At 49.7% G+C, this 23,570-nt stretch overlaps 1 protein-coding gene across 4 annotated transcripts; it reads right to left on the reverse strand.

The window, feature by feature from the left end:
• IQCD (IQ motif containing D) lies at positions 1-23,410 on the reverse strand. 4 transcript variants are annotated; one of them, XM_053205869.1, is made up of 6 exons: positions 23,217-23,288; positions 7,228-7,266; positions 5,466-6,287; positions 3,051-3,284; positions 1,107-1,178; positions 1-322 (listed from the first exon to the last, which is right to left on the reverse strand). In XM_053205869.1, exons 3-6 carry the CDS (start codon positions 6,192-6,194, stop codon positions 23-25), a joined length of 1,335 nt encoding a protein of 444 aa, XP_053061844.1. In that variant the 5' UTR covers positions 6,195-6,287; positions 7,228-7,266; positions 23,217-23,288; the 3' UTR covers positions 1-22. The 4 variants fall into 4 exon arrangements, with proteins under 4 accessions (XP_053061844.1, XP_053061843.1, XP_026899774.1 ...); XM_053205868.1 differs by lacking the exon at positions 7,228-7,266 and having other exon boundaries at positions 23,256-23,410; XM_027043973.2 differs by lacking the exon at positions 7,228-7,266 and having other exon boundaries at positions 23,217-23,382.
• Positions 23,411-23,570: the final 160 nt, after the last annotated feature.

Here is a 23,570-nt window from a genome sequence, read left to right on the forward strand (position 1 = left end):
AGTGGGGTGCCCAGGGGGAGACTCACTTCCTGCCCTTGCCCTTGCCCTTGCCCTTCTTGCCCCTCCCTTTGCTCTTGCTTCGCTTTTTCCTGGACCTGAGCAGGGAACGGACCAGGTAGCCCTTCCACACGGCCTGGATGAGCGTGGCGGCCCGCACCATGCGCAGCATCTCCTGCTCAGTCTCCGTTTTCTTCTTGGCATTGACCTCCCGCTCGGCCCGGATCTGGGCGAACTCCTCCACGAGCACCTTGTACCTCTGCCTCAGCTCCTCCAGCTGGACCTTCTCCTCCTTGTGGATGATGTCGAGCTCCTCGTACTCGTCCTGGGGTGGGGGGCAGGGGGTGGGGGTCACGGAGCACGGGGCGCCGCCTGCCACCCTCCCCTGCGTGCACCCCCGCCCTTCCCGAAGGGGCTTCCTCCCCGGCAGTGCCGCCTACGGTCCCAGAGCTGTGGGGAGGTGGGCCTGAGGGCACCCTGTTTTCTAGGTCTCCGTTCGCTAAGCGCTTCCTCCAGGCCGCGTCCTGCGCCGGGTGCTAGCATTTGTGACCGTGGTGCCTCACTGTATCCCCTTCGTGGTCCCGGCACGGGGATGACTGTCGATCACATGCAGAGTCAGGCTCAGAAAGGTCAAGCCCCTTGCTTCAGGTCACACAGTGGGTAAGGGACACTGGAGTAGAAGCTCCAAATGATAACAGGGACCAGCTTCACTGCGCTGTCGCAGCAGGGGGACATCTCAGGCCCTCAGGAGAAACCTGGGCGCGACTGAGGGAAGCAGGGGAGGCAAGCCCGTGCCTGAGTCTGCCCAGGAGGAGCCCTGGCTCATGAGGCTGCTGGCAGGAGCCGTGTGCGGAAGGGACAGAGAGTATGGGATGTGGACACTAGATGGAGCCAAGACCGTTGGGCCCAGTGACAAGCGCTTAGTGGCTTCCGGCTTTCGGCTCCTTCCTCTCCCACCTCTCCCCACGCTGTGGGAGGCCAGACAAACCCTTGGGCCTAAGGTAGGGGGGCAGGGAAGCCTGTCTGGGGAGGCCCAGAGCTTGGCACAGACCATGGGCCTTTCCTAGAGGACCACGGGAAACGCACTCGAGAGACTACAGCACAAATACCTGCTTCTCGCCCATCTCCATGTCGTATTTCTGGATCCAGTTCTCGATTTCCGTCTCCACTTTGTATTTCTTCTAAAAAAAAGTCAACGAGTCATTGTTTGATGGATTCATAGGAACAACAAACCGTGCCGAGCTCACTCTGCAACAAGCTTTAACGTGCCTCGCCCACAAGGTAGTTTCTCCGTTTCACAGATGAGGAAACTGAAGATCAGACGTGCTGACTCACTTGCCCAAGATCACAGAGCGAATGAGAGGTAGAACCTGAATTTGAAGCCACAGGTGTCTGACTCCAGAACACTCTAGGCAGAGGGAGCAGCCAGTGCAAAGGCCCTGGGGTAGGAACAGGCTTGCGGTGCTTAAGAGCAGAAATTGAGCCAGTGTGGGCGGAAATGGAGTGGCTGAGGAGGAGCGGGGTCCCAGGGAGGTCAGAGTCAGAAGCTGCATCACCGAAGGGAGTGTCAGCAGTGGAAGCAATTTGGATCCTAGTGTAAAGGAGACGGAAAGCCATTGGGTGGATTTTGATGCAGGAGAGGGACATAATCTGTTTTTTAAAGATCAGCTCCCCTACCTACAACGGAATGTTATTCAGCCATAAAAAGGAACGAAGTATTGACAAATGCTACGTGGATGAACCTTGAAAATGTGAGCTAAGGGAAAGAAGTCAGACACAAAAGGCCACATATTCTATGATTCCATTTATGTGAAGTGTCTAGAACAGGCAAATCCATAGACACAGAAAGCAGATTAGTGGTTGCCGGGGGCTGGAGGGAAGGGGGAATGGGGAGTGACTGCTTAACGGGTACGGGGTTTTATTTGGGGGGATGGAAATGTTCTGGAACTAGATAGAGGAGGTGGTTGTACAACACTGTGAATGTACTAAATGCCACTGAACTGTTCACTTTAAAATGGTTAAGTTTAGGGGCGCCTGGGTGGCTCACTCGGTTGGGCGTCCGACTTCAGCTCAGGTCACGATCTCACGGTTCGTGGGTTCGATCCCCGCGTCGGGCTCTGTGCTGACAGCTCAGAGCCTGGAGCCTGCTTCGGATTCTGTCTCCCTCTCTCTCTCTCTGCCCCTCCCAGGCTCATGCTCTGTCTCTCTGTCTCTCTCAAAAATAAACATTAAAAATTTCTTTTGGTGGTTAAGTTTATGTTATGTGAATTTCAGTGAAGAACAAATAAACCAACTCCCTAATCCTACAGGACAAGAGCTCTTGACTTGGGCACCATGGACTGGCTGGCTGCAGAGGGCCTGTGCCCCCCAGAACCGCCTCCCGGACGTGCAGGTGTATCTGTGCCTTCTTACGGAGGAGAGGCCCATGGCTTCCATCAGATGCTCAAGAGTCATGACACTAAGATGAAAACTGGGAACAAGTATTAGAGAATTCCTTTATGAGGAAAGAGATCCGGAAGCAAGCTGGGTGTGTGCAGGCCCAGGGCCCAGAGGAGATGCTGGAGAAGGCAAGAGAAGTGATGTGTCCTGAGCACTTAATGCACTCACTTTCCACCTACCATCTCATTCGATTCTCCTAATGACCCATTAGACCGATCTGCTCACTTTCGTTTTAAAGATGGCAACACGGGCTGGAGGGAATTACGAAATTTGCCTGAGGTTTAGGAGCTCCTTCAGGTCCTTTGCACGACAAGGTGGGTGTTATCATCCCTCTGGGGCTCAGAGTAGTTAAGGCACTTGCCCAAGGTCACACAGCCAGCGTGCAGGAGGATAGGACCAGTGTCTCCGCCCCAGCCCCCAGGCCCATGTGTAGCACAGGGGGTGGGGTGTAGACACTGGCTCATTCCTGCACTTCCCCTGTTCCCAAGCCCTCCTCCTCAGGGGAGCAGTTCCCTGGCTGGCTGGGGGAGCCCTCCCCTGCCCCGCCCTCCTGCTAGACCACCCCTCCCCTGCCCCCGGGGCCTCCGTTGTCCCCTCCCTGCTGTCCCCTGTACCTTCCTCAGCGCCTGCTCTGCCTCCCGGTTTTCCACGACCAGGTTGTGGTGGTGTGACCTCAGCAGCAGTATCTCCTGCTGGAGCTTGGCCACCCTGGCCTGCGAGGCCCGGAAGTCTGCCTTCTGCTGCTTCTCGGCCTCCTGCTTGGTGCGAAGGAGGTTGTTCTCGGAGAGCCTGAGCACCTGGTGCAGGTGGTTTTTCAGTTCTTGGATCACGAAGTTCTCTTTCTCCACCTGGGCCAGGAAGACGAGAGGCTCCATCATTACCTACGTGATGCCCGATAGTCGCAGGAGAACTGGTACCACACGCTCCCTTGCGGGGGGAGCCGGCCACCTGCGCTGTTACCTGGCGGAACCCTGCCCCCAGTGCCCAAGGGGGACGGAGACCGCCTGATCACAGCCAAGGAAATTGAGGCTCAAGGGCATCGACTCCTCTGTCTGGGGCTGTACAGCTGAGCCGGGGAGGGGTGGGGGTACTTGAAGCCAGGTCTGTCTGATCCAGACCCCATGTGCTTGGCCACCCCCTGTGTCTCCTGGCTTGAGTGAGGGGCACAGGCAAGCTGGGGCGAGGCCTCTGGGCAGGTCTGGACAGTGGCACAGAACAGGAGTATCCCGTTGGCAGAGACACTAGGAGTGTTTCATGAGAGCACGAGACACACATACTGTGGGGATTGCCCCCCGCTAATGCTTGAGGGACAAAACCACCCTCAGAAGGTTCTAGAACAGGAATGGGGGTGGAGGATGGGGCCATTTTGTAAATATGCTCCAAAGGCTGGTCACAAGCCCCGGAGTCTCCCTGTGAGCACAGCAGTGCTGTGACTGGCTCCTGCCAGCAGCCTGGGGGGCTGGGGTCAACTGGCAGGGGGGACCCCTGGGGGTCTGAGCTCTTGGCCCCGCGGCAGCCCAAGGGTGTCACCCTCTCATTTCACACTGAGATCCAAGTGACACGATAACACTTGTCAACCCGGAGAAATGGAATTTGAGCCCAGATCTGTCCAACTTGGAAGCCCAAGCCGTCTCCACCACCCGAATGGGACCCACTAAGCTGTTTGGGGCCCCTCTCCCTGTCCCTCGCCGGCGCTCTTCCAACCTGTGCGTGGTCTCCCCTGACTGAGCGCCCCGGGCCGAAAGAGACAAGGCCCCCGTCCTCTTACGGGGTGCCAGACCCGAATCAAATCACCAGATAAATAATCGCATAAACATTCCTCAACAAACTCTGCTTTCAAGGACAAATTCAGTGAGAACCTAAGGAGGTTCAGCCTGAGCTAGGGCGTGGGGGAGGCCGGGCGGCAAACAGTTTCGCAGGGCCTCGCGCTCTGTGTATCACAGGGGGCTGGAAATGGCAGTGCCAAGGCTGTGGAGCAGAATACTCCTGGGAAACATGGCCCCAGGCACGGACGACCCTTCCCAGCAAAGCCAGCCACAGGGTGTGGCTAAGATCCGTGACCGTGGGCTCCTTCCAGGTTGAATCCCCAAAGGGCCAGGGTCAAGGCCCTCCTCCCCTTTCTGCCTCCTGTTGGCTGGACCAGCGGTGACATGATGGGGGTCTTCTGGGTCCACGGTTAGAAGCACTGTGTGGGCGGGGGGGGGGGGGGGGGAGGGAAGGGTTGGGGGAGGGGCAGCAGAAAGGCCGGACGGAAGGAGCCTGGAGCCCTGACGAATTTACAAGGCAGAGCTTCTGTGACTGCTCCAGCTTTCCCACTAGAGAGAAACACATTTCCACCTTGACTAAGCCGCTGTCATCTTGGGTCTGTCTTGGGAGCCAAACCTATACTTAGATACCACCTCACGGGGACTCTGTAAGGCTCTTCTGAGCAAACGTGTGCACAGCATAATACATAGGTGTGCATCCCGGATGGTTATTAGGTTGGAATCATGTTATCGTTCCCCCTTCTTCAAAATCCTTCTAGAGCTTCCACCTGTGCCATCTGCCCCTCGCCCTCCGAACAGAGATCACATTCATTGATGAGGCCTCAAAGGTACTGTGTGGTCTTCTGGCAAAGCCTAAAGTACTTACTCCCCAGCCCTTTGTAGAAAGAGCTCGCCTGATGCTGGCCTGGCCTGTTCCTCCTCCCTCTCTTGCCTGGTTCAGTCCCTTTCGTTCTTCAGGTGTTGGCTCTGATGTCTCTGACCCTTTGGGTCTCTTGTAACACTGTCCTATGGCACCCTGTGCTTACCCTCTGTCGTATTTCTCAAAACCGTAACGAAATCAGGTCTTTAAGACCTACCTTCCCCCAAGCTGCATGAGGCAGGGACAATGTGGACCCATTTATGAGACCCGGCACCTAGTAAGTGCTGCTAGCAGTACGTGTGGGGTGAGTGAATGACCGCAGGCGTTTAAGGCACCGAGGCAAAAACCCGACCGCCGAAAGCGTTCACTTCTCTGTGCGGCCCCTTCCACGGTCTGACCGGTACCTCTGCGCCCCTGTTCTTCATGCTCGCCGCCAACTCATTCTCCAGCGCATCAATGATGTCCTGGTTCCTCCTGTTCCTACTACTGACGTCCTGTACGAACTGAGTCTTCTCTCTGGCTTCCATGGGGCTGGTGAGCAGCTTCTCGAACAGGAAGCCCCGCAGTTCCATCAGGCAGTCAATAAAACGCTGGGCTTCTGCGCTTCTGCCCAGCGCGTGCGTCTCCGAGAGCTTTGCCGCCTGCGGGTTATCGAGCAAGAGTCTCAGGACGTCCTTGGTGGACTCTCTGATGTGCTCCATGAGCGGCAGTAGGTTGGATTTCTGCAGCTGCACGGAGAGGAGGCGGTCTCTGAGCCATCCCTCGTCCTCAGACTCTTCCTCCTCCTGCAGCTGCCTCTCCTTATCCTGCAGGTAAGCGACACTGTCCAGGAGGCTGCGACACAGGTCCTCGTGCTCTCTCACCGCCCTCCTGACGTCCCCTCCCAGAATCCCCTCCAGAGCCTCGTCCTTGGAAGCCAAGTGTGAGAGCAGGGTCACCAGCTCCACCTTGTGGATGGTCTCATCCAGTACGGACATGACCCTCTTGGTCTCGATGGTGGTGAGTTTGGACTTCGAGGGGACCAAGGGTTTTAGCGGGGAGGCCGGCTTTTTGGACAGCTCTGCCGTCAGCCTCATTCTGTTGATGTCAGGGCCCTGGTAGAGAGGGGCCACGGCGAGGACATCGAGAGCCATTTTCCGAGCGGTCTCCCTTGCCCCTGTGCGCCCTGGGAGGCGCAGACGTTGGCAGACTACGTAGGTCTCCTGCCGTTAGTGGCTCTGGCGACCCTGCGAAGGAAGGAGTAAGCGGTTAGTGGCGCGGGGCTGCACGAAGGTGGCTGCTGTGGCCGCAGCGGCCACAGACCGTCAACGCCGAGAGCTCGTCCCGGGTGCCCCGCAGCTTTTACGCAGAACCTCTCACTGAAAGCAGTTTCTAGTGTTGTGACGGCATCGGACATGAGGGAAGGAGGACCAAGCGTAGAGGTGGGTCTCAGGCACAGATGTCAGGCAGGGCACAGCCGGGCGTGCAGACACCATTCTGTTGAAGCGACTTAACTAGGTAGGATATTAAGCGTCCCCGGAAATGGGTTTGTTCAGCCATTTACATTAATGAGCATTTAATCGCAACAGACATCGTTTCGGGTGACTTAACATGAATGAATAAAAGTCAATGCTATTGAATTTTTTTTTTTAAAGCATCTAAATATAGAAAGCCAGTTACACAGGTGATGGAAAGAGTTGAGAGGCTAACCAGGGAATGGGAAGCCACCCAGCCACTGTCAACGGCAGGAGGCCACCACAGAAGGAGCTGGTGGTGAGCTTGGAGGACGCGGGTCACCCAGGGGAAGCTGGAACCGCACCCATTTCCTGTCCAGGCGGGGCTATAGCCCCCCCCCCCCCCCCCAGGAGCTGTGGCCACCGCTGGAAACGCAGCCCATAGCAGAGAGAAGAGGAAATACCGTGGTTTCTTCTTCCTCCCACCCTCCAATCCGACACCAGCGCCTCCCATTGGCCAAACCCCGGGGGAAGCCAGAGGACAAGACGAGTGGGCACAGCAGCCTGCAGGTGTCAGCAGCCCGAGACAGAGCAGCACAGGGACAGAGGGAACAATGCGGCTGCGAGCAAATGGGACTGGGACCAGCACAGCACATCTGCGCTGGTTTTTAAGTATGGATTTTAAAAGTCAGGGGGGGCGCGAACAGTGACTTTGAAACACAGTCTTTCGAACCTGCTTCGCTACGTGCAGTGTTGTATCTCGGACTGGATCCTGGAAGGGGAAATGGACATTAGTAGGAAAATGTAAAATCCAAACCAAGCCGATGGTGTCGTTAACAGCATTGTACCAACGTTAGTTTCTTGGTTTTGACAGACAGACCCATCACGGTTATTGAAGATATTGACGTTGGGAGAGCTGAGTAAAGGGCATTTGGGAATCCTGAACTATCTTTGCAACTTTTCCGTAAATCTACGGTCATTACGAAATAAAAAGTTGACAAGACTCTGAGAAATTTGTGGCAGTGATCAGAAATCGATCGTGGATGTTGTCTACCTGGCACTACTAGCTTTGCAGTAGCCCCACTTGGGTTTAGACCCTTGCTGGGGGGACCCTGGGCTACTTGTCCAATCCTCCTAAGCCGGGGCTTCCTCACCATAAAACAGAGATCTTAAGATCCGGTGAGAAGTTGCTGGCACAGGGCCTGTACGTGGTAAGTGCTCAATAAATAATAACTAGCATTATTAACCCAGGGAACCCCGATCCCAGGTCCAGGACTGTGGTGATTTCCTGGTCTGAGTGTCTGGGCTTGGCCGGAGATCCAGATGTACCATCGGACTTGCCTCCTGCCTCCTGCCTCCTGCCTCCTGCCTCCTGCCTCCTGCCCAGGATTGGCTGGGCCTCCCCAACATACCATGTCTAAGAGGGACCTCACCGCGTCCCCAGCCCTTACCCTGCTCCTTCCTTATCCTTTGTCCTGGCGATTGGCAATTCTGCCATCCTACTTGCTCGAGCTGGAAACCTGAGTGCCACCCCACATTCTCCTCCCCACCCCCCACCCCCACATCCCAGTCTCTTCGTTCTTTCTCTGACAGCGCCCCCTCCTTTCCTTTCCTTCTGGGCAGCCTCTGTGCCACCGAGTGAGGGCCTTATCATCTCTCACTCGGATGATTAAAGAGCTTCTTAACTGGTCTGCTTACGTCTGCTCCTGCTCCCTGCAGTAAGGGTCATCTATCTGGGTATTTATTGAGATCCTGGGGATATAAAAGAGATTCAAGGAATGGTTCCTGTCCTGCCAGAGTTTATAACCTAGTTTGGAATATGAAACACGCACGCGTGAAAGTTCAACAACTCTAGGAGGAAGGGCATAAAGCTGTAATCACAGAATAGGTTGAGATCATGCCCAGCTTTCAACATAGAGTGGGGACTTTGGAGTTTATCTTGTAGGAGATTGGGATCCATTTTGATTTTGGGAAACAGGTAACAGGATCAACTCAGATTTTCGAGAAAGATTGGTCGTAATGGATGATTTATAGGGAAAGGGTTGTGGCAAATAGAGAGCTTGGGGTATTATAAACCTTCCACCTCAGGGCCCTTGCACATGCTCTTTTCGTCTTCTTGAAACATTCTTCTCCCTCCTTATTACTAAGTTAATTATTTGCACTCAGATCTCAGTTCACGTGTCACTTCTTCAGGGAAGACTTGCCTGGGCTTCCAGGCTGGGTCGAATTCTTGTAGTTGATTCTTATAAGGCCAGCCTCTTTGTGGCAGCCACCATCCCCATCCCAACCTCCTTCCTTCTTGCTTGCCTATAATATAGTGGCTGGAAATATTCAATGCTCAACTTCTCAACCTCCTTTACAGTTCTGAGTGGCTATAGACACTGTTAGAGCCAATAAAATAGGTAAGTTTTCTAGGCGCTTCTAGGAAACCTTTTACCTTCCCCATACAAAAGAAAGACATTGTTGGCTTCACCTCTGTTCCTTGAACTTGGGCTTTAATGCTGGAGCAGTGGCAGCCACTTTGTGAATGAGAAGGAAACTGCAGGAATGCTATTCCTGATGTCATTCAGCCACTGGACCTTCCAAGGGTCCATCATCTCTTACCCAGATGACTGTGAGAACCTCTTCACTGGTAACCCTGCTTCCGCCCACGTCCTCCATGGTCTCATCACAGCAGCCAGAGGGAGCCTTTTAAAACGTCAGATTCTTTTACTCCTCTGTTCAAAATCCAGCTCACGAGGACCGGTTATTAAAATTTCAGGGTATTTGTGAGGTTCCTGTTAAGCCATTGGTAACTTGACTCTTTTTTTTTTTAAGTTTGTTTCATTTATTTTGAGAGAAAGAGAGAGAGAGGTAGAGAGAGGGAACCTCAAGCAGACTCTGCACTGTCCGTGCAGTGCCCGATGTGGGGCTCGAACTCAGGAACCGTGAGATCGGTGACCTGAGCCGAAACCAAGAGTCAGGTGCTCAACCAACTGAGCCACCCAGGTGCCCCAAGCCATCAGTAGTTTGAAATCAGCCATGGTGGGAGTATTTACACACGGAAATTGGCGAATACTACAGATCAGTGCCCCCTCCCACCAAACTGGTTGTTGGACATTTACCAGAACCCCCCCGCTACCAACAGCTCCCCATCTCACTCGGGATAAAAGCCAAAGTCCTTACAACGACCTAGAAGGCCCTACGTAATCTGGCTGCTGCGACCACTTGCTCTTCTGCACTCAGACCGACCCTTTTGCTGTTCCCTGAACATGTCAAATGTGCTCCAGCCTCTGACAGGGCCTTTGCACTTGCTGTCTGTGCACCACGACCCCTGCCCCCCGCCAAGCCCCAGGGCTGGAGCATTCATCTAAATATCTGCAAAGCTCGTTCCCGCACTTCCTCCTCTGCTCAAATCTTGGTGTAGTAGTGAGTGCTCTCTGGATTTCCTTCATAAAACGTAAACCCTCTCCTCCTCCCTGCCCTCCCTGCCCTCCATTTCCCCCTATCCTGTTTGCTTTTCTCCTGGCTAGGTTCTCACCGTCTGACATCCATATGTGGGCCTGTTTGTTTATTGTCTGTCTTTCCCCCTCCCCTAAAAGGTGAGCTCCAATGAAGGCAGAGGCTTTATCTATTTTGATCACGGCTACATACCTGGCACTGAAAAAAACACCTCAACATCGTCTTGGGGCGAGGGCTGGGCCTGCCACCTCCAGGTTCCCTGTGCCCTTCTCCTTGTTATATGCTGTGGATGCGAGAAATGTTTTGAAGACGGAGTCATCAAGGGGTGCCTGGGTGGCTCAGTCGGTTAAGCGGCCGACTTCGGCTCAGGTCATGATCTCGCGGTCCGTGAGTTCGAGCCCCCCGTCGGGCTCTGTGCTGACAGCTCAGAGCCTGGAGCCTGTTTCAGATTCTGTGTCTCCCTCTCTCTGACCCTCCCCTGTTCATGGTCTGTCTCTCTCTCAAAAATAAATAAACGTTAAAAAAAATTTTTTTTTAAATAAAAAAAATAAATAAACGTTAAAAAAAAAAAGGAGTCATCAGGACTTGATGAGTGAGACCGTTTTGTGTTTGGGGGACTGGGAGAGAAAGATTGGGCCCTTTTGAGGGACTAGACAAATTGGGGGGAAGGAGGTGTGGAAGGGAGGACAATGAGCTCGGTTTTTTTTTAAATATATTTTTAAGATTTATTCATTTTTCAGAGACAGAGAGTGGGCGGGAGAGGGGCAGAGTGAGAGGGAGACACAGAATCCAAAACAGGCTCCAGGCTCCGAGTTGTCAGCACAGAGCCCGATGTGGGGCTCGAACTCACAGACGGTGAGATCACGACCTGAGCTGAAGTCGGTCGCCCAATGGACTGAGCCACCCGGGCGCCCCTCGGTTTTATTTTTTTTGTCTGGTTTTTTAAAGTCTATTTTTGAGAGCAAGAGAGAGTGTGCTTAGCCACGGTCGGTGTCTGTTGCTTACAATCAAAGAAGCCTAGCTGAGCATGCTCTAGGCATCTCACAACACACATCCAGGGGGTCCTGGGAGGCCTTGGGGACAGAGACATAAATGCAGAGGGAGGAGTCGCGGACGCTTGAAGCCCCAAGAGATATTCAGTTCCCCAAACCGGAGTACACGAACAGAAGAGCGGGAATCAGAGGAACATCTCGAGTGACCATGAGCAAGGAAGAAAGGCAGCCAGATGAGATGCTAAGGACGGCCAGGCTTCCTCGGCCAGGCAAAATGGGTCCCAAAGTCAGAAGGCTCTGGGAGCTGACCGAGTGGAGGCGAGGAGGGCCCTACCTTGCATCTCTTTGTCCCCCCCCCACTTTCTGCTCCCCCCGTCAATCTCGTGAATCCCCTTAAGGCTCCCCCCCCTCCCCCCCCGCGAAGATCATGTTTTAGGGACAGCCAGGGAGCTTCCTCGGCCCCTCTGAAGATCTTCGCTCCGTGGCCACGGGATGAACGTGAACAAAGTGCTTCACGAAGCTCTCCCATTGTCCCCCAAAGCTCTCAGGCATAAATCAAAAAACGCCTGAACTCTTCAGAGATTGCAGCTGGAAATGCAACATTCTATGAAATGTTTCCAATTTGCTTTCAGCCAAATTACCTCTTTTGCTTTAAAGGGCAAACTTGTTTTCTTTGATTATGATGACGCCCATCAGTGTTTGACAGCTCATTTGGGTGAACACGGAGAAGCCAGCGGAACGACGATCGGGGGGGAAATGCATCTCGCTCTGATGACAAAAATCACTGGAGAATCTCTTTCCCTTGAATCCTAATATGATCATTTCATGTCCTTTTTAATGCCACCAACCTTAATATTTAAATCATTTCCAACTTAAGCCTCTCCTTTTAAAATTCCTGCCCTGAGAGTGAAGCAAGGTTGTTAATGGATGGGGAACTTTAATTGGGTCTTCCCTTTATTTGTCATTAATTCTGCTGATGAACTTTATAAATGGAAATATATCTTTATCATGCAAATTATACCTCGTCCTCATTCAAATGGGCTTGTTGGATATTTTATTACTTTTCACTCTCAGAACATTTTGAGAAAAGAAAAAAAGGGTTTGAGCGAAATTACATTTTCTTCCCCTTGGGGAGAAAAAGAGGAAGAAAACCCGACCCTTGCAACTACCCCGCACATCTCACAATGGTACATGGAGGCAGAGGGGGTTAAACAAAACTGGAGTGTGGTGGGGGGGAGGAGGCGGGGGGGGGAATCTCATTGCAAAGAACGACATTTTGATATTAGCTAACTCTTGACAACTGATTCCATACCCAACACTGTTCTAAATGCCTTGGGTGTATTAACTCCTTCATTCCGTACAACAACCTTACGAGGTAGGTGCTTTCATTAGCTCTATTCACAGACAGGGAAAGGGAGGCAGAGAGGGAGGCGAGATGTTTCCATGAGTATATAGCTACTAAGCGGCCACGCTGGGGTCTCAGCCCAGGCAACCTTTCTGGAGAGCCTGCCCCCCGCTGTAACTCCAACTGTCCGGTCTGACCATTTTCAGATCGACTTTTCTAGTGGCCCAAGCACAGTGATACTTTGCCGGCCCAGTTTCAGTGGATCCTGTCAAGCAGAGACCCAGTGGACAGACGGGTCCCAGATCCGGTTCCCACAGCATTCAATCTACTTAGCAGCTACAATATGAATGCTCATATTTGTCATTATAGGTATACGTACACGTCCCACCAGCAGTGTCCTTGCTGGTGTCGCATTCCCGTAGGCACACACCTGGGATCAGACACAGTTTGCGACAACAGAGCTGTCACCCCATCGCGCTCTCCCCGCTCGAGAGAGTGCATCAGGATGCAAATGAGTGAGTGGCTGAATTATTTTGGGTGAGCTTTGAATCATCTCTCATTGACTTTTATGTTTTCGAGTCAATCATTCACCTACTTTGGAGCTTATTATAAACTAATTACCAAGACACCCGTCGTAACTGATCACGACACAGGACTGTCGAGCAGCATGAGGCCGTCGTGTGGGAAGCAGAATGTGGGGTCTGGGTCAGGAAAGCAGCCTTCGTGAGGGTTAGTTCTGATTCAGGGTTGTCCAAATCTCTCTCACTAACATTCCACCTTTGTGATTTCTGCCAAGTCTATAGACCGGAGCGTACTATTACCAACTCAACTTTTTTTTTTTTCCCTGAAGTGTAAGTATACTTTCATTCTTAAGTACTTTCATGAAAAAGGAAGCTTTCTAACTAGAAAATCTGTATCACTGTCCTCACAGAGAAGACAAGAATGTCTACATCCTGATACCAGTTCACTCTAGCTGGATGCTATTGCTCAGGGACGATGAGCATGAGCCCAGATCTCTGTTGTTAAAAAGCGAGATTAGCAACTGGCAGGGAGATGTTACAGACATACGAAAAAAGAGAGAAGAGATAAATTACAAATGTCAGGAAGGAAAGAGAGGCCATCACTACTGATCCCATGGATGTTAAAATGATAATAAAGGAATGTAATGAACTCCTCTATGGCCGTAAATTTGATAAACTAGATGAAATGGACCAATTCCTTGAAGATACAATCACAAAAACTCTCACGAGGAGAAATAGATAATCTCAATGGGCCTTTATATATTAAAGAAATTGATCAATAATTAATAACTTTCCCAAACAGAAAACTCCTAGATGATTTCACCGGTGAATTCTACCAACTATTTGAGGAAGAAATTATACCAGTTCTTCAACATTTCTTCCAGAAAACAGAAGCAGAAAGAATATTTCCTAACAGGTTCTATGAGGCTAGCATTATTCTAATGCCAAAACAGACAAATACCCTATAATAAAAGAAAGCTACAGACCAATATCTCTCACAAACATAGATGCAACAATCCTTGACAAAATATTCACAAATTGAATCCAACAAAGTATAAAAAGAATTACATCCCACAACCAAGTGGGTTTTCTCCTGTGCCTGCAAGGTCCATTCAACATTCAAAAATCAATTCACGTAATCCATCACATCAACAGAAAGGAAAACCATGTCAATAGATGCAAAAAAGCATTTGACAAAACCCCACACAGTTCAACAAACGATGACACTAAACTTCTCAGCAAATGAGGAATATCATGGAATTACCACAACTGGATGTAGAACATCTACAAAAGCCCTACAGCTAGCGTCATACTCGATTGTGAGGAACTAGAAGTTTTTTTCCCTAAGATTAGGAACCAGGCAAGAATATCCCCCCTTACGCTCCCTGTTTAACACCATATTGGAAGTCCCGGCTAATGCTATAAGACAAGAAAAGGAATTAAGTGTATACAGATTGGGAAGGAAGAAATAAAGCCATCTTTGTTTGCAAATAACATGATTACTTATGTGGAAAATCCCAAAGAATCTCTATACACGCTCCTGGAATCGCACAATTATAGCCAAGTTGCCGGATGTAAGGCTAACATACAAAAGACTTATTAACACCAAACTCAGATTGTCTCATTGATGTAATTAGAATTAAAGTAGACCTGGAAAGGATCTTCAGCATAGGCGTCTCACCATGAGAATCGATGTAAGTGGTGTTAGTGCCACGTGTATACATCTCTTCCAAAAAATATCGTTGAACCAACGAAACGAACTTGAACGGACCCTCTCTTATAGTACCAGCCTACTGTTTAAAATTCCTAGTACAGGGGCGCCTGGGTGGCGCAGTCGGTTGGGCGTCCGACTTCAGCTCAGGTCACGACCTCACGGTCCGGGAGTTCGAGCCCCGCGTTGGGCTCTGGGCTGACGGCTCGGAGCCTGGAGCCTAGCTCCGATTCTGTCTCCCTCTCTCTCTGCCCCCCCCCCTCCCCGTTCATGCTCTGTCTCTCTCTGTCCCAAAAATAAATAAACGTTGAAAAAAAAATTTAAAATTCCTAGTACATGTATTCCTAGACAACTATTTCCTCAGTGATTCGTAGCTTCGACTGAGATTTTTATTTTTTATTTATTTTTATTTTTTTGCTTTCCTGGCTCCAGTCTTGCTCCCTCCCATGACTAGACAAAAAAGGTTGCTTGTGGTTTAGATGGGAGAGGGCTAAGGAGGAACGGTTTGGGGTGGGAAATATGGTTGGAGGTGGAGATGACAAAGAGAAGTTTTCACAAGAGATGCTATGTGTTTTTACTTCCTACCCTAGTGGGGAATTTGCAGTTCCCGCCCGATTTCAGGTCGAATAAAACCATGTTGTGGATTTCACAATTTGTGTAGTTGATTTCAAGTACTTAAAAAAAAATTTTTTTTTTAATGTTTATTTTTGAGGGAGAGTGAGAGTGAGCCGCAGAGGGGCAGAGAGGGAGGGAGACACAGAATCTGAAGCGGGTTCCAGGCTCTGAGCTGTTAGGAGAGCCTGATGTGGGTGTCGAACTCACGGACCACGAGTTTGTGACCTGAGCTAACGCTAGGACCACGAGTTCGTGACCTGAGCTAACGTTACAAGCTTAACCAACTGAGCCATCCAGGCGCCCCTGATTTCATGTACTTTTGACAGCTCTGTCCCGTTTCTGACCTTTACAATTGCCACCCACCCCAGGCCCTTAGGACCTAACACTCCCTGCTTCATTCTTTTTTTTTTTTTTCAACGTTTATTTATTTTTGGGACAGAGAGAGACAGAGCATGAACGGGGGAGGGGCAGAGAGAGAGGGAGACACAGAATCGGAAACAGGCTCCAGGCCCTGAGCCATCAGCCCAGAGCCTGACGCGGGGCTCGAACTCGCGGACCACGAGATCGTGACCTGAGCTGAAGTCGGACGCTTAACCGACTGCGCCACCCAGGCGCCCCATCCCTGCTTCATTCTTAACCTGAGCTCTTTCTTGGGATTCAAAGAAATCTTTGATGGCTAAGGGATTCCTGGCCACTTAGTTCGGATTTCACCACCTACTTGCTGGGTTAATAGGCATAGGTTTTGCCTTTGAAACAGCAGGAATTTCCCTTTTAGTCTCAGGACATCCCACTGGTCTGGCAACCATGCAAATAGCTTTCTTCAGAACTCTGTATGCTTTATCTGAGCCTTCTAAGTCTAGAGCGGAGAGAGTGAGCGGCTGGAAAGGGGTAGAGAATCCATGACGGAGACTGCTGTCCCAAGCCAAGATCACATAGTGGACACTCAACAAATCACTGTGGAATAAGTGAAGAGACGGCAAATCCAGCCCATTTCCTCACAAGGAGATGTTGGCATCATATGATAATGTTACTTCACGAAATACGTTATGTCCTGAATTAGAACCAGAAGATAGCGTCATATTTTAATAATGAAAACTGTGGGCCAGCATTTGGCCTATTTGTTTCCCATCCCTGTACTCAGGGCTTGGAATTTTAAAATAAAAAGATTTAAATCCAATTTGTTTTTTTCTTTTTCGTAGTTTTTTTTTGTTTTTTTTCTGTCACCACTTTTGAAATATTACCCAATCCTCTCATGTCCTTTCGGAGAACCTGTGTTTTGTGGGTTATATTTGGTTTGCAAAAGATTCCCAGGCTGGAGCTGTTAGCAGTGAACGCTGGAGGTATTAACAGATAACAGACGGAATCTCATCTGCCGTGATGACTTCATGGCTGTGGGCTCCAACGTTACCCTGTGCTTTGGAGACAGAGGGCACTGAGTGGTGACGGAGGCTGGGAGGCAATGCGCTCCTGGGGACAGATTTCTAAACTGTTGGTTCTAATGAATGCTCTCTACTGGAAACTGGCCATAGCTACAGCCCTGGGCAAGTTCACTTGACCTTCTGGGCCCTTATCTCCTCATTGGTGAAGGAGAAAAGAAAAACATGAGCCTACCACACACAGTGATTAAGTTTGTGGGTTCTAGATCCTTGCTGTGTGGCTTTAGGCAAGTCGATCAAACCCTCTAAGCTTTGGCTTCCTCATCTGTAAAATGGGGACAGTAAGGGAACCCATACTCAATAGAACTGTCATGAGTACGACATGAAATCCTGGCTCAATAATGTTTAGCTTGGGTGCCCGGGGGTCTCAATCGGTTAAGTGTCCGACTTCGGCTCAGGTCATGATCTCATGGTTCATGGGTTCAAGCCCTGTGTCAGGCTCTGGACTGACAGTTTGGAGACTGGAGCCTGCTTTGGATTCTGTGTCTCCCTCCCTCTCTCTCTCTCTCTCTGCCCCATCCCTGCTTGTGCGCCCTCTCTCTCTGTGTTTCTCAAAAATAAATAAACATTAAAAAAATAATGTCTAGCTTTTATTACTTTTATTATGATTTCAAAAATAATATAATTTAGTATTTTTTAATGTTTATTTATTTTTTTGAGAAAGGGAGAGAAGGCCAGCAGGGGAAGGGCAGAGAGAGAGGGAGACACAGAATCGGAAGCAGGCTCCAGGCTCTGAGCTGTCAGCATAAAGTCTGACATGTGGCTTGAACTCACAAACTTGAGATCATGACCTGAACCGAAGTCACATGCTTAACCAACTGAGCCCCCAGGCGCCCCTATGGTTTAGTATTAATATTTGAATACTTCTTAAAATAGAAGATGTATTTTTCCTCAGTATGCAGAAGGGTTTATAAAGTGCCAAAATGGAACGACTTTTGACTCTTTTTTACTGTTTTAAAAAATTGTTTTAATGTTTGTTTGTTTATTTATTTATTTATTTTAAGGGGGGGCACAAGCAGGAGAGGGGCAGAGAAAGAGGGAGAGACAGAATCCCAAGCAGGTGCCACATTGCCAGCACAGAGCCCGATGTGGGGCTTGAACTCTTGGAACGTGAGATCAGGACCCATGATGAAACCAAGAGTTGGCTGCTTAACAGACTGAACCACCCAGGCACCCCTCCTATTTGTTTTTAATTTGACTGATTTCTACATTATTTTCATTTTTCTGTTGGTGATGAAGGAGGACTGGAGTCCCGTTTCCTGTCTCCTCCTCCTTACAAATTAATTCATCATGATTTTTAATTCCTCCTTTGGTTAAATGTCACTTTAGACATGTTTATTTCTGGTTATATCCAACTGTGGGTAGTATCACTGTGGCTGTTTGAGACAAAAGGAAGAATTTCCTAGTGGTGCATTTAGATTCTTCTAAAATAAACTTCCTCCACCTAAGAAAATATTTAAATCCTAATCTTATCAAATGCGAAACACTGGCTTTTCCTCACTGCTTGATTACGTTCAAGAAGTGTCTTTTTTAAACCAAGGATTACGACCCTTCGGTGAGTAGTGAAATCAATTCGCCAGTTGGGACTGGCGTTAAAAATAAATGAAATAGAATGGGAACTATTAGAGTGCATGGCATGTAGTTAAGTACTCACGTGTTATTAACACGTGTGTGCTGAGCAGAGAAGGAAAATGTATTTCTTTGGTTTGTGGTTAAAGGGAAAAAAATCTGTGTTCGAAAGCCACCCCCCCCCCCCACTAAAGGCATTTGATTGGTTGTAGAATATAACCTCCTGCTATTATTTGAAAGCTAAGGTCAAAGAGATACTTTCCCCTGATTTCAAATCATCTTGATTTGCAATCACGTTTCCTTTCAGTTCCACTAACCAGGGCCTGAAGGGAAAGGTAGGGTTATGTGCACATGTACCTGTTCGCATGCAATACCATTTGCCTTTTATGGAAATATCAGTCGGGGACAGGGTTTCTTTCTTTCTTTCTTTCTTTCTTTCTTTCTTTCTTTCTTTCTTTCTTTCTTTCTTTCTTTCTCTTTCTTTCTTCTTTCTTTTTCTTTCTTTTCTTTCTTTTTTTCCTTTCTTTCTTTCCTTCTTCCTTCCTCCCTCTTTCTTTTTTCCTTTCTTTCTATGTTTATTTTTGAGAGAGAGAGACAGACAGACAGACAGAGCGTGAGTGGGGGAGGTGCAGTGAGAGGGAGACAGAGAATCCAAGCAGGCTCCAGGCTCTGAGCTGTCAGCCCAGAGCCCCGACGTGGGCCTCCAACCCATGAACTGTGAGATCATGACCTGAGCCAAAGTCCGATGCCTAACGGACAGAGTGACCCAGGCGCCCCCTGTAGCAGCATCCCTGGCCTCTACCCTTTCGATGCTAGTAGCACATTTTTCTCATCACCGATTCTGACCAGTTGGAGACAAAATGTCTCTAGACATTGCCAAATATCCCCACATGGTGAAGGTGGCAGGTCGGGGGATGCCCCTGGTGGAGAATCACTGGCCTAGACCACAGTGGCCTTGCTCTTCTATAAAATTCCTGCCCCCCACCCCCACCCCCACCCCCAAGTCCAGCGCTCCATCCAGGTTCGAAGGAAGGCCTGTCCCTGGCTAGCTCAGCTCTGTCTGACAAGCTGACATCCGTGCCATCTAAAGCTGCCATCGGTTATGAAATCAAGATCAGGTTCACAAGCTGAGTGTCAGGAGACCCAGCTGCATGATTCTCCCTGTTGGAGCTCTTGGAATAAGTCTGAGCACGTCCCTTATCTCTCTGGCATCTGGGGATACAATACTTGTCCAAACCACATCAAAAGGCAACTGGGTGGAGGAGGGCTGATCTACTGGATGAGAAAGCCCTGTTGAGGGTTAAAAGCCCTCTTCAAAGGGGAGTGATAATTATTATATGTTGAAGCATAAATCAGGTGGTGCCTCACTGCTCTGAGTTCTTGTCTCCTAGGGAAAAGGTGTGTGTGTGGGGGGAGGAATTTAGCACAGAGCAAGGAAGACTCAGCCTTTTCCATTTTTCACTGTAAATGAAGTGAAAACCCAACCTTAAACCATGGCATTTACATCTGACCACGTGCGCCTAGAATGTTCCGGAGGGATGCCTTGCTCAGGGGTAGGGCAAATGCCCTGTCCAGCCTGTAGGCAGGGAGACTGATGCTGGGTCTCTGTCGCCCCACCGCTTCCAATCTAAGGCTGTCTGGGGCTTTCTGGGTGGAGGGTGCAGTCTGGGAGAGGGAATGGTGGGGCAGATTCTTGCCTTCTAGCAACAACTTGTGTATGTCCAGACGAGGCATGAACAGTGACCTCAGACCTCACCCCTTCTCAAGTTTGCCTTTCCTGCCATTTTCAGTACCTTTTTGTCGTGTCCCAGCCTGGTCATCTGGCTATGCTTCTATTTTCACTTCCCATCGACAACCTTACGGGGGGGGGGGGGGGGGGGGGCAGGGAATAAGAAAGTCCTCCTAACTTGATTGGTTAGAAAATCCAACTGTGCATCTTCCCTCATTGCTCAAGAGGAGACATGAAAGGCTGGGGGAGGAGTTTTAAGCAGGGAGTGAGCGACGAGACGAGATCTACTGCCTGGATAATTGTGGCGAAAGGGTTGGCAGGTGCAACGAGACAGAAGGATCAGGTTTGGAAGGCTGTCACGGTGTCTAGGGAAGAGACGTGGGTGGCCTCAACCAGAGACAAAGCAGTGGACGGGCCCTAGGAACATCGAGCAGGCGAATCAGTGGGATGAGATGAAGGAGTGGCTGTGGGGGCTGGGGGAGAAGGAAGTGAGGGATGGTGCCTAGAGTCCTGGCTCAGGTTGCCTGATGGATTGTTTCCGTGTTTACCCAAAGGGTGAACACTGGAAGAGAAGCAGGCGTTGAGGGGTTGGGGTGTTTACTGATGGCAGAACTTGCTATCCACTTACCAACTGTGGGGCTGTGGGTGCCTGGAGGGGGCGCCTCTTTCTAGTTCATACCAAGGCACGATATATGTATAGACTAGCAGCCAGCTGGGTGGGACATCTGTGAAATGTGGCGGAGTGGTTGATATCTGGAGTAGATTTTGTTTTTTATTGTTATTGTTTTTAATTATTCAATGTAATTAATTAATTTTAATTTAATTTGTTTTGGTGAGAGAGAGAGAGAGAGCGAGCGAGCACACAAGCAGGGTAGGGGCAGAGAGAAGGAGAGACAGAGTCCCAAGCAGGCCCTACACCATCAGCGCAGAGCCCGATATGGGGCTTGAACTTACGAACTGTGAGCTCTTGGCCCGAGCTGAGACCAAGGGTTGGATGCCTAACTGATTGTGCCACCCCAGGCGCCCCTGGAGTAGATTTTAAGAAAGACCCAGAAAGACCCAGAAATGTGAGAGCTGTTACTGCACAGATGGTGACTGAAGCCATGGCAGGGACAGAGGGCAAGCAAGGCGAGAAGGATGAAGCTCCTTCACTCTTTTAATGAGATTTGTTCTGATTGGCTTCAATCTCCCCGACCAGCCATCCCTCAAAGCCCTCCTGCCCTCACTCTGTGCTGCAGCCACACTGGTCTCTAAAGTGTTCAAAGCACCAGGATCTTCACACACAATGTTCCTTTTCCCAGAAACCATTTCCCAACCCCTAGATTAGCTCTTTCTCAACCTTCAAGTCTCAGCTCAATGGCTACCTCTCCCCAGACTGCAACAGAGAGGGCACTGTGATCTGTGGAAACCCTCTGTACCTTTTCTGCATGGTACTTATCATGGGTGTAATTTTTTTTTACACTCTATTGAGGTACATTTTACATCCCCTAAAATTTGCCCATTGTAATTGTACCACTCCATGACTTGTTTGTAAATGTCCAAAGTTATGCCGCATCACCACAAAATTTCCATCACTTCCCCCCAACTTCCCATGAGCTAATTTGCAAACAATTTCTATTCCCACATTTAACTTTTCTGGATATATCATACAAATGAAATCATATAAATGGAATCATACAGTATGAAATCTTTCGTATCTGACTTTGTGCTTAGCTCAGTAATTTTGTTTTCAATTTGAGGGAGAGAGAGTGTGTGAGCGGAAGAGGGGAGCAGAAGGAGAGGAAAAAAGAGAGAAAGAGAGAGAGGATCTTAAGTAGGCTCCACGCTCAACGCAGAGCTCTACTCGGGACTCAATCCCACGACCCTGGGATCATGACCTGAGCTGAAATCAAGAGTCGGATGCTCAGCTGACTGAGCCCCCCCCCCCCAGGCGCCCCAGCGCAGTAGTTTTTAGGGAGGGGTGACTCTGGCCTCCAGGAGACATTTGACAATAATTTGGATATATATTTGGTTGTCACAGCTGGGAGAGGGCGCTACTGGCATATATAGTGGGTAGAGGCTGGGGATAAAGCTAAAACATCCTGCCCTGCACAGAATGGCCCTCTACGACAAAGAATCGTCTATCCCGAAATGTCAGTGGTGCCAATGGACCTGACTTGGCATAGTGGTTTTGAGGTTCAACCATGTTGTAGCATGTATCATTATTTCGTTCCGCTATTCTTTCTGTCTGTATGAATTCGACTATTCTAGGTATCTTATATAAGTGGAATCATACATAGTTGTCCTTTTGTGCTTGGCTTATATTCACCTAGCATTAGATCTCCATGGTCCTTGTAGCATTTATCAGAATTTCATCCCTCTTACAGGCTGAATCATATTCCATTGTGCATGTTTTTTTTTTTAATCCATTTATCCATTGATGGGCTACAGTTGCTCTTTGAGGAAAGGATTTGTCGTCCTCCATGCTCCACCGTTCTAGAAATGCACATCCACAGGTGCACTTTTACATTTATGGGTATACTACTAGATTAATGACTATCTCCCACATTAGACAAGCTCCATGAATGGAGGAATTAGTTTTCGTTGTTGTTGTTGTTGTTGCTGTTTTCTCTACCCCAGCACCCAGTAGTAGGCACTGGGTGAATACTTATGAATATTTGAGATATGGAACAAAACGACTCCCTCTGATCCATTTGAAGCAGGAAGACAAATGGACAAATGTGCTTTAGGAAGAAAAAAACCTGCCACTGTTTGCTGAGCACTTACTACGTTGCTCAGCTCCATGCCAAGCTTTTCATTGCCTCAATTCATTTGATCCTTAACAACTAACCCTTTGAATGAAGTAGGCACAACGAAATCACATTTTAAGGACAAGAATGGGAATTAAATTATGTCGTTAGCACAACAGGAAAACAATGATATAATCGAAAGGACCTAATCTGAACACACCCAAGTGAGATGATTTGCATGCTCATCCTGGAATGCATGGCCTTTGGGCGAAATGGTAGGGAACTTGTAAACTACCCTCTCATCCCCATCACCTATGTTTGACTTGAACTTAGTTAACCAGGATGTGACTCCACTTGACTAGTATCATCCACGTATTAAGGATGAGGAAGCGGGGATGTGAAGATGGTGAGCGGGGAGGCAGAGTAGAAGCAAGGACACAGAAGATGCCCAGTACTCCTTGAAGGCAGTGGAGAGGGAGGCCCGGACAGAGGCAGGGGCTGGAGAGCAGGGTTCTGGGGCAGGGACAGCATCGCGGTGAGGGCTACTGATTCCTCAGGCACCAAATGATAGCGGACTGGATCCTATTCCCCATCTCCCGCTCATTCCCGGCCCTTCCCCACCGGGGTCACTCACCTGCTCCTAGCGCCCTGGTTTCTCAACGCAGTTACTTACCTCCGTTGTACCTGCGTTGCTAGGTTACCCGCCAATCACGGAAGGAGGGACTCGGCGTCTGACTGACTTTCTTTTTCACCATTCCATTCCTTGTTTCGCTCAGTCCGCCCCACCTCCTGAGGCCTGACCAATCAGGAGTACCGCCTCTCTGACCCTCCGCCAATGAAAAGGCTCGCGACTCTCCCTGGGTTGGGCTGAATGAGGAAGGCGGGGGTGGGGTGGGTGGGGAAAGGGGCGGAGCTTCTTTGTCCCACCTCTTCCCAAGGAGGTGGGCAGGGGATCCTGCATCAGCAGCGGGCGAGAACTGGGGAAGGA

This window comes from Acinonyx jubatus, chromosome D3 (assembly GCF_027475565.1).
Source record: "Acinonyx jubatus isolate Ajub_Pintada_27869175 chromosome D3, VMU_Ajub_asm_v1.0, whole genome shotgun sequence".
Taxonomy (NCBI): Eukaryota; Metazoa; Chordata; class Mammalia; order Carnivora; family Felidae; genus Acinonyx; species Acinonyx jubatus.

Coding starts and splice junctions, on each gene's coding strand:
- IQCD (XM_053205868.1), bottom strand. CDS start 6,194: ATGGCTCTCGATGTCCTCGCCGTGGCCCCTCTCTACCAGGGCCCTGAC. Junction 3,285..5,465: donor TGAAGAACAGGGGCGCAGAG/GTACCGGTCAGA, acceptor TTCCTGGCCCAG/GTGGAGAAAGAGAACTTCGT. Junction 323..1,106: donor TGGAGATGGGCGAGAAGCAG/GTATTTGTGCTG, acceptor CCCCCACCCCAG/GACGAGTACGAGGAGCTCGA.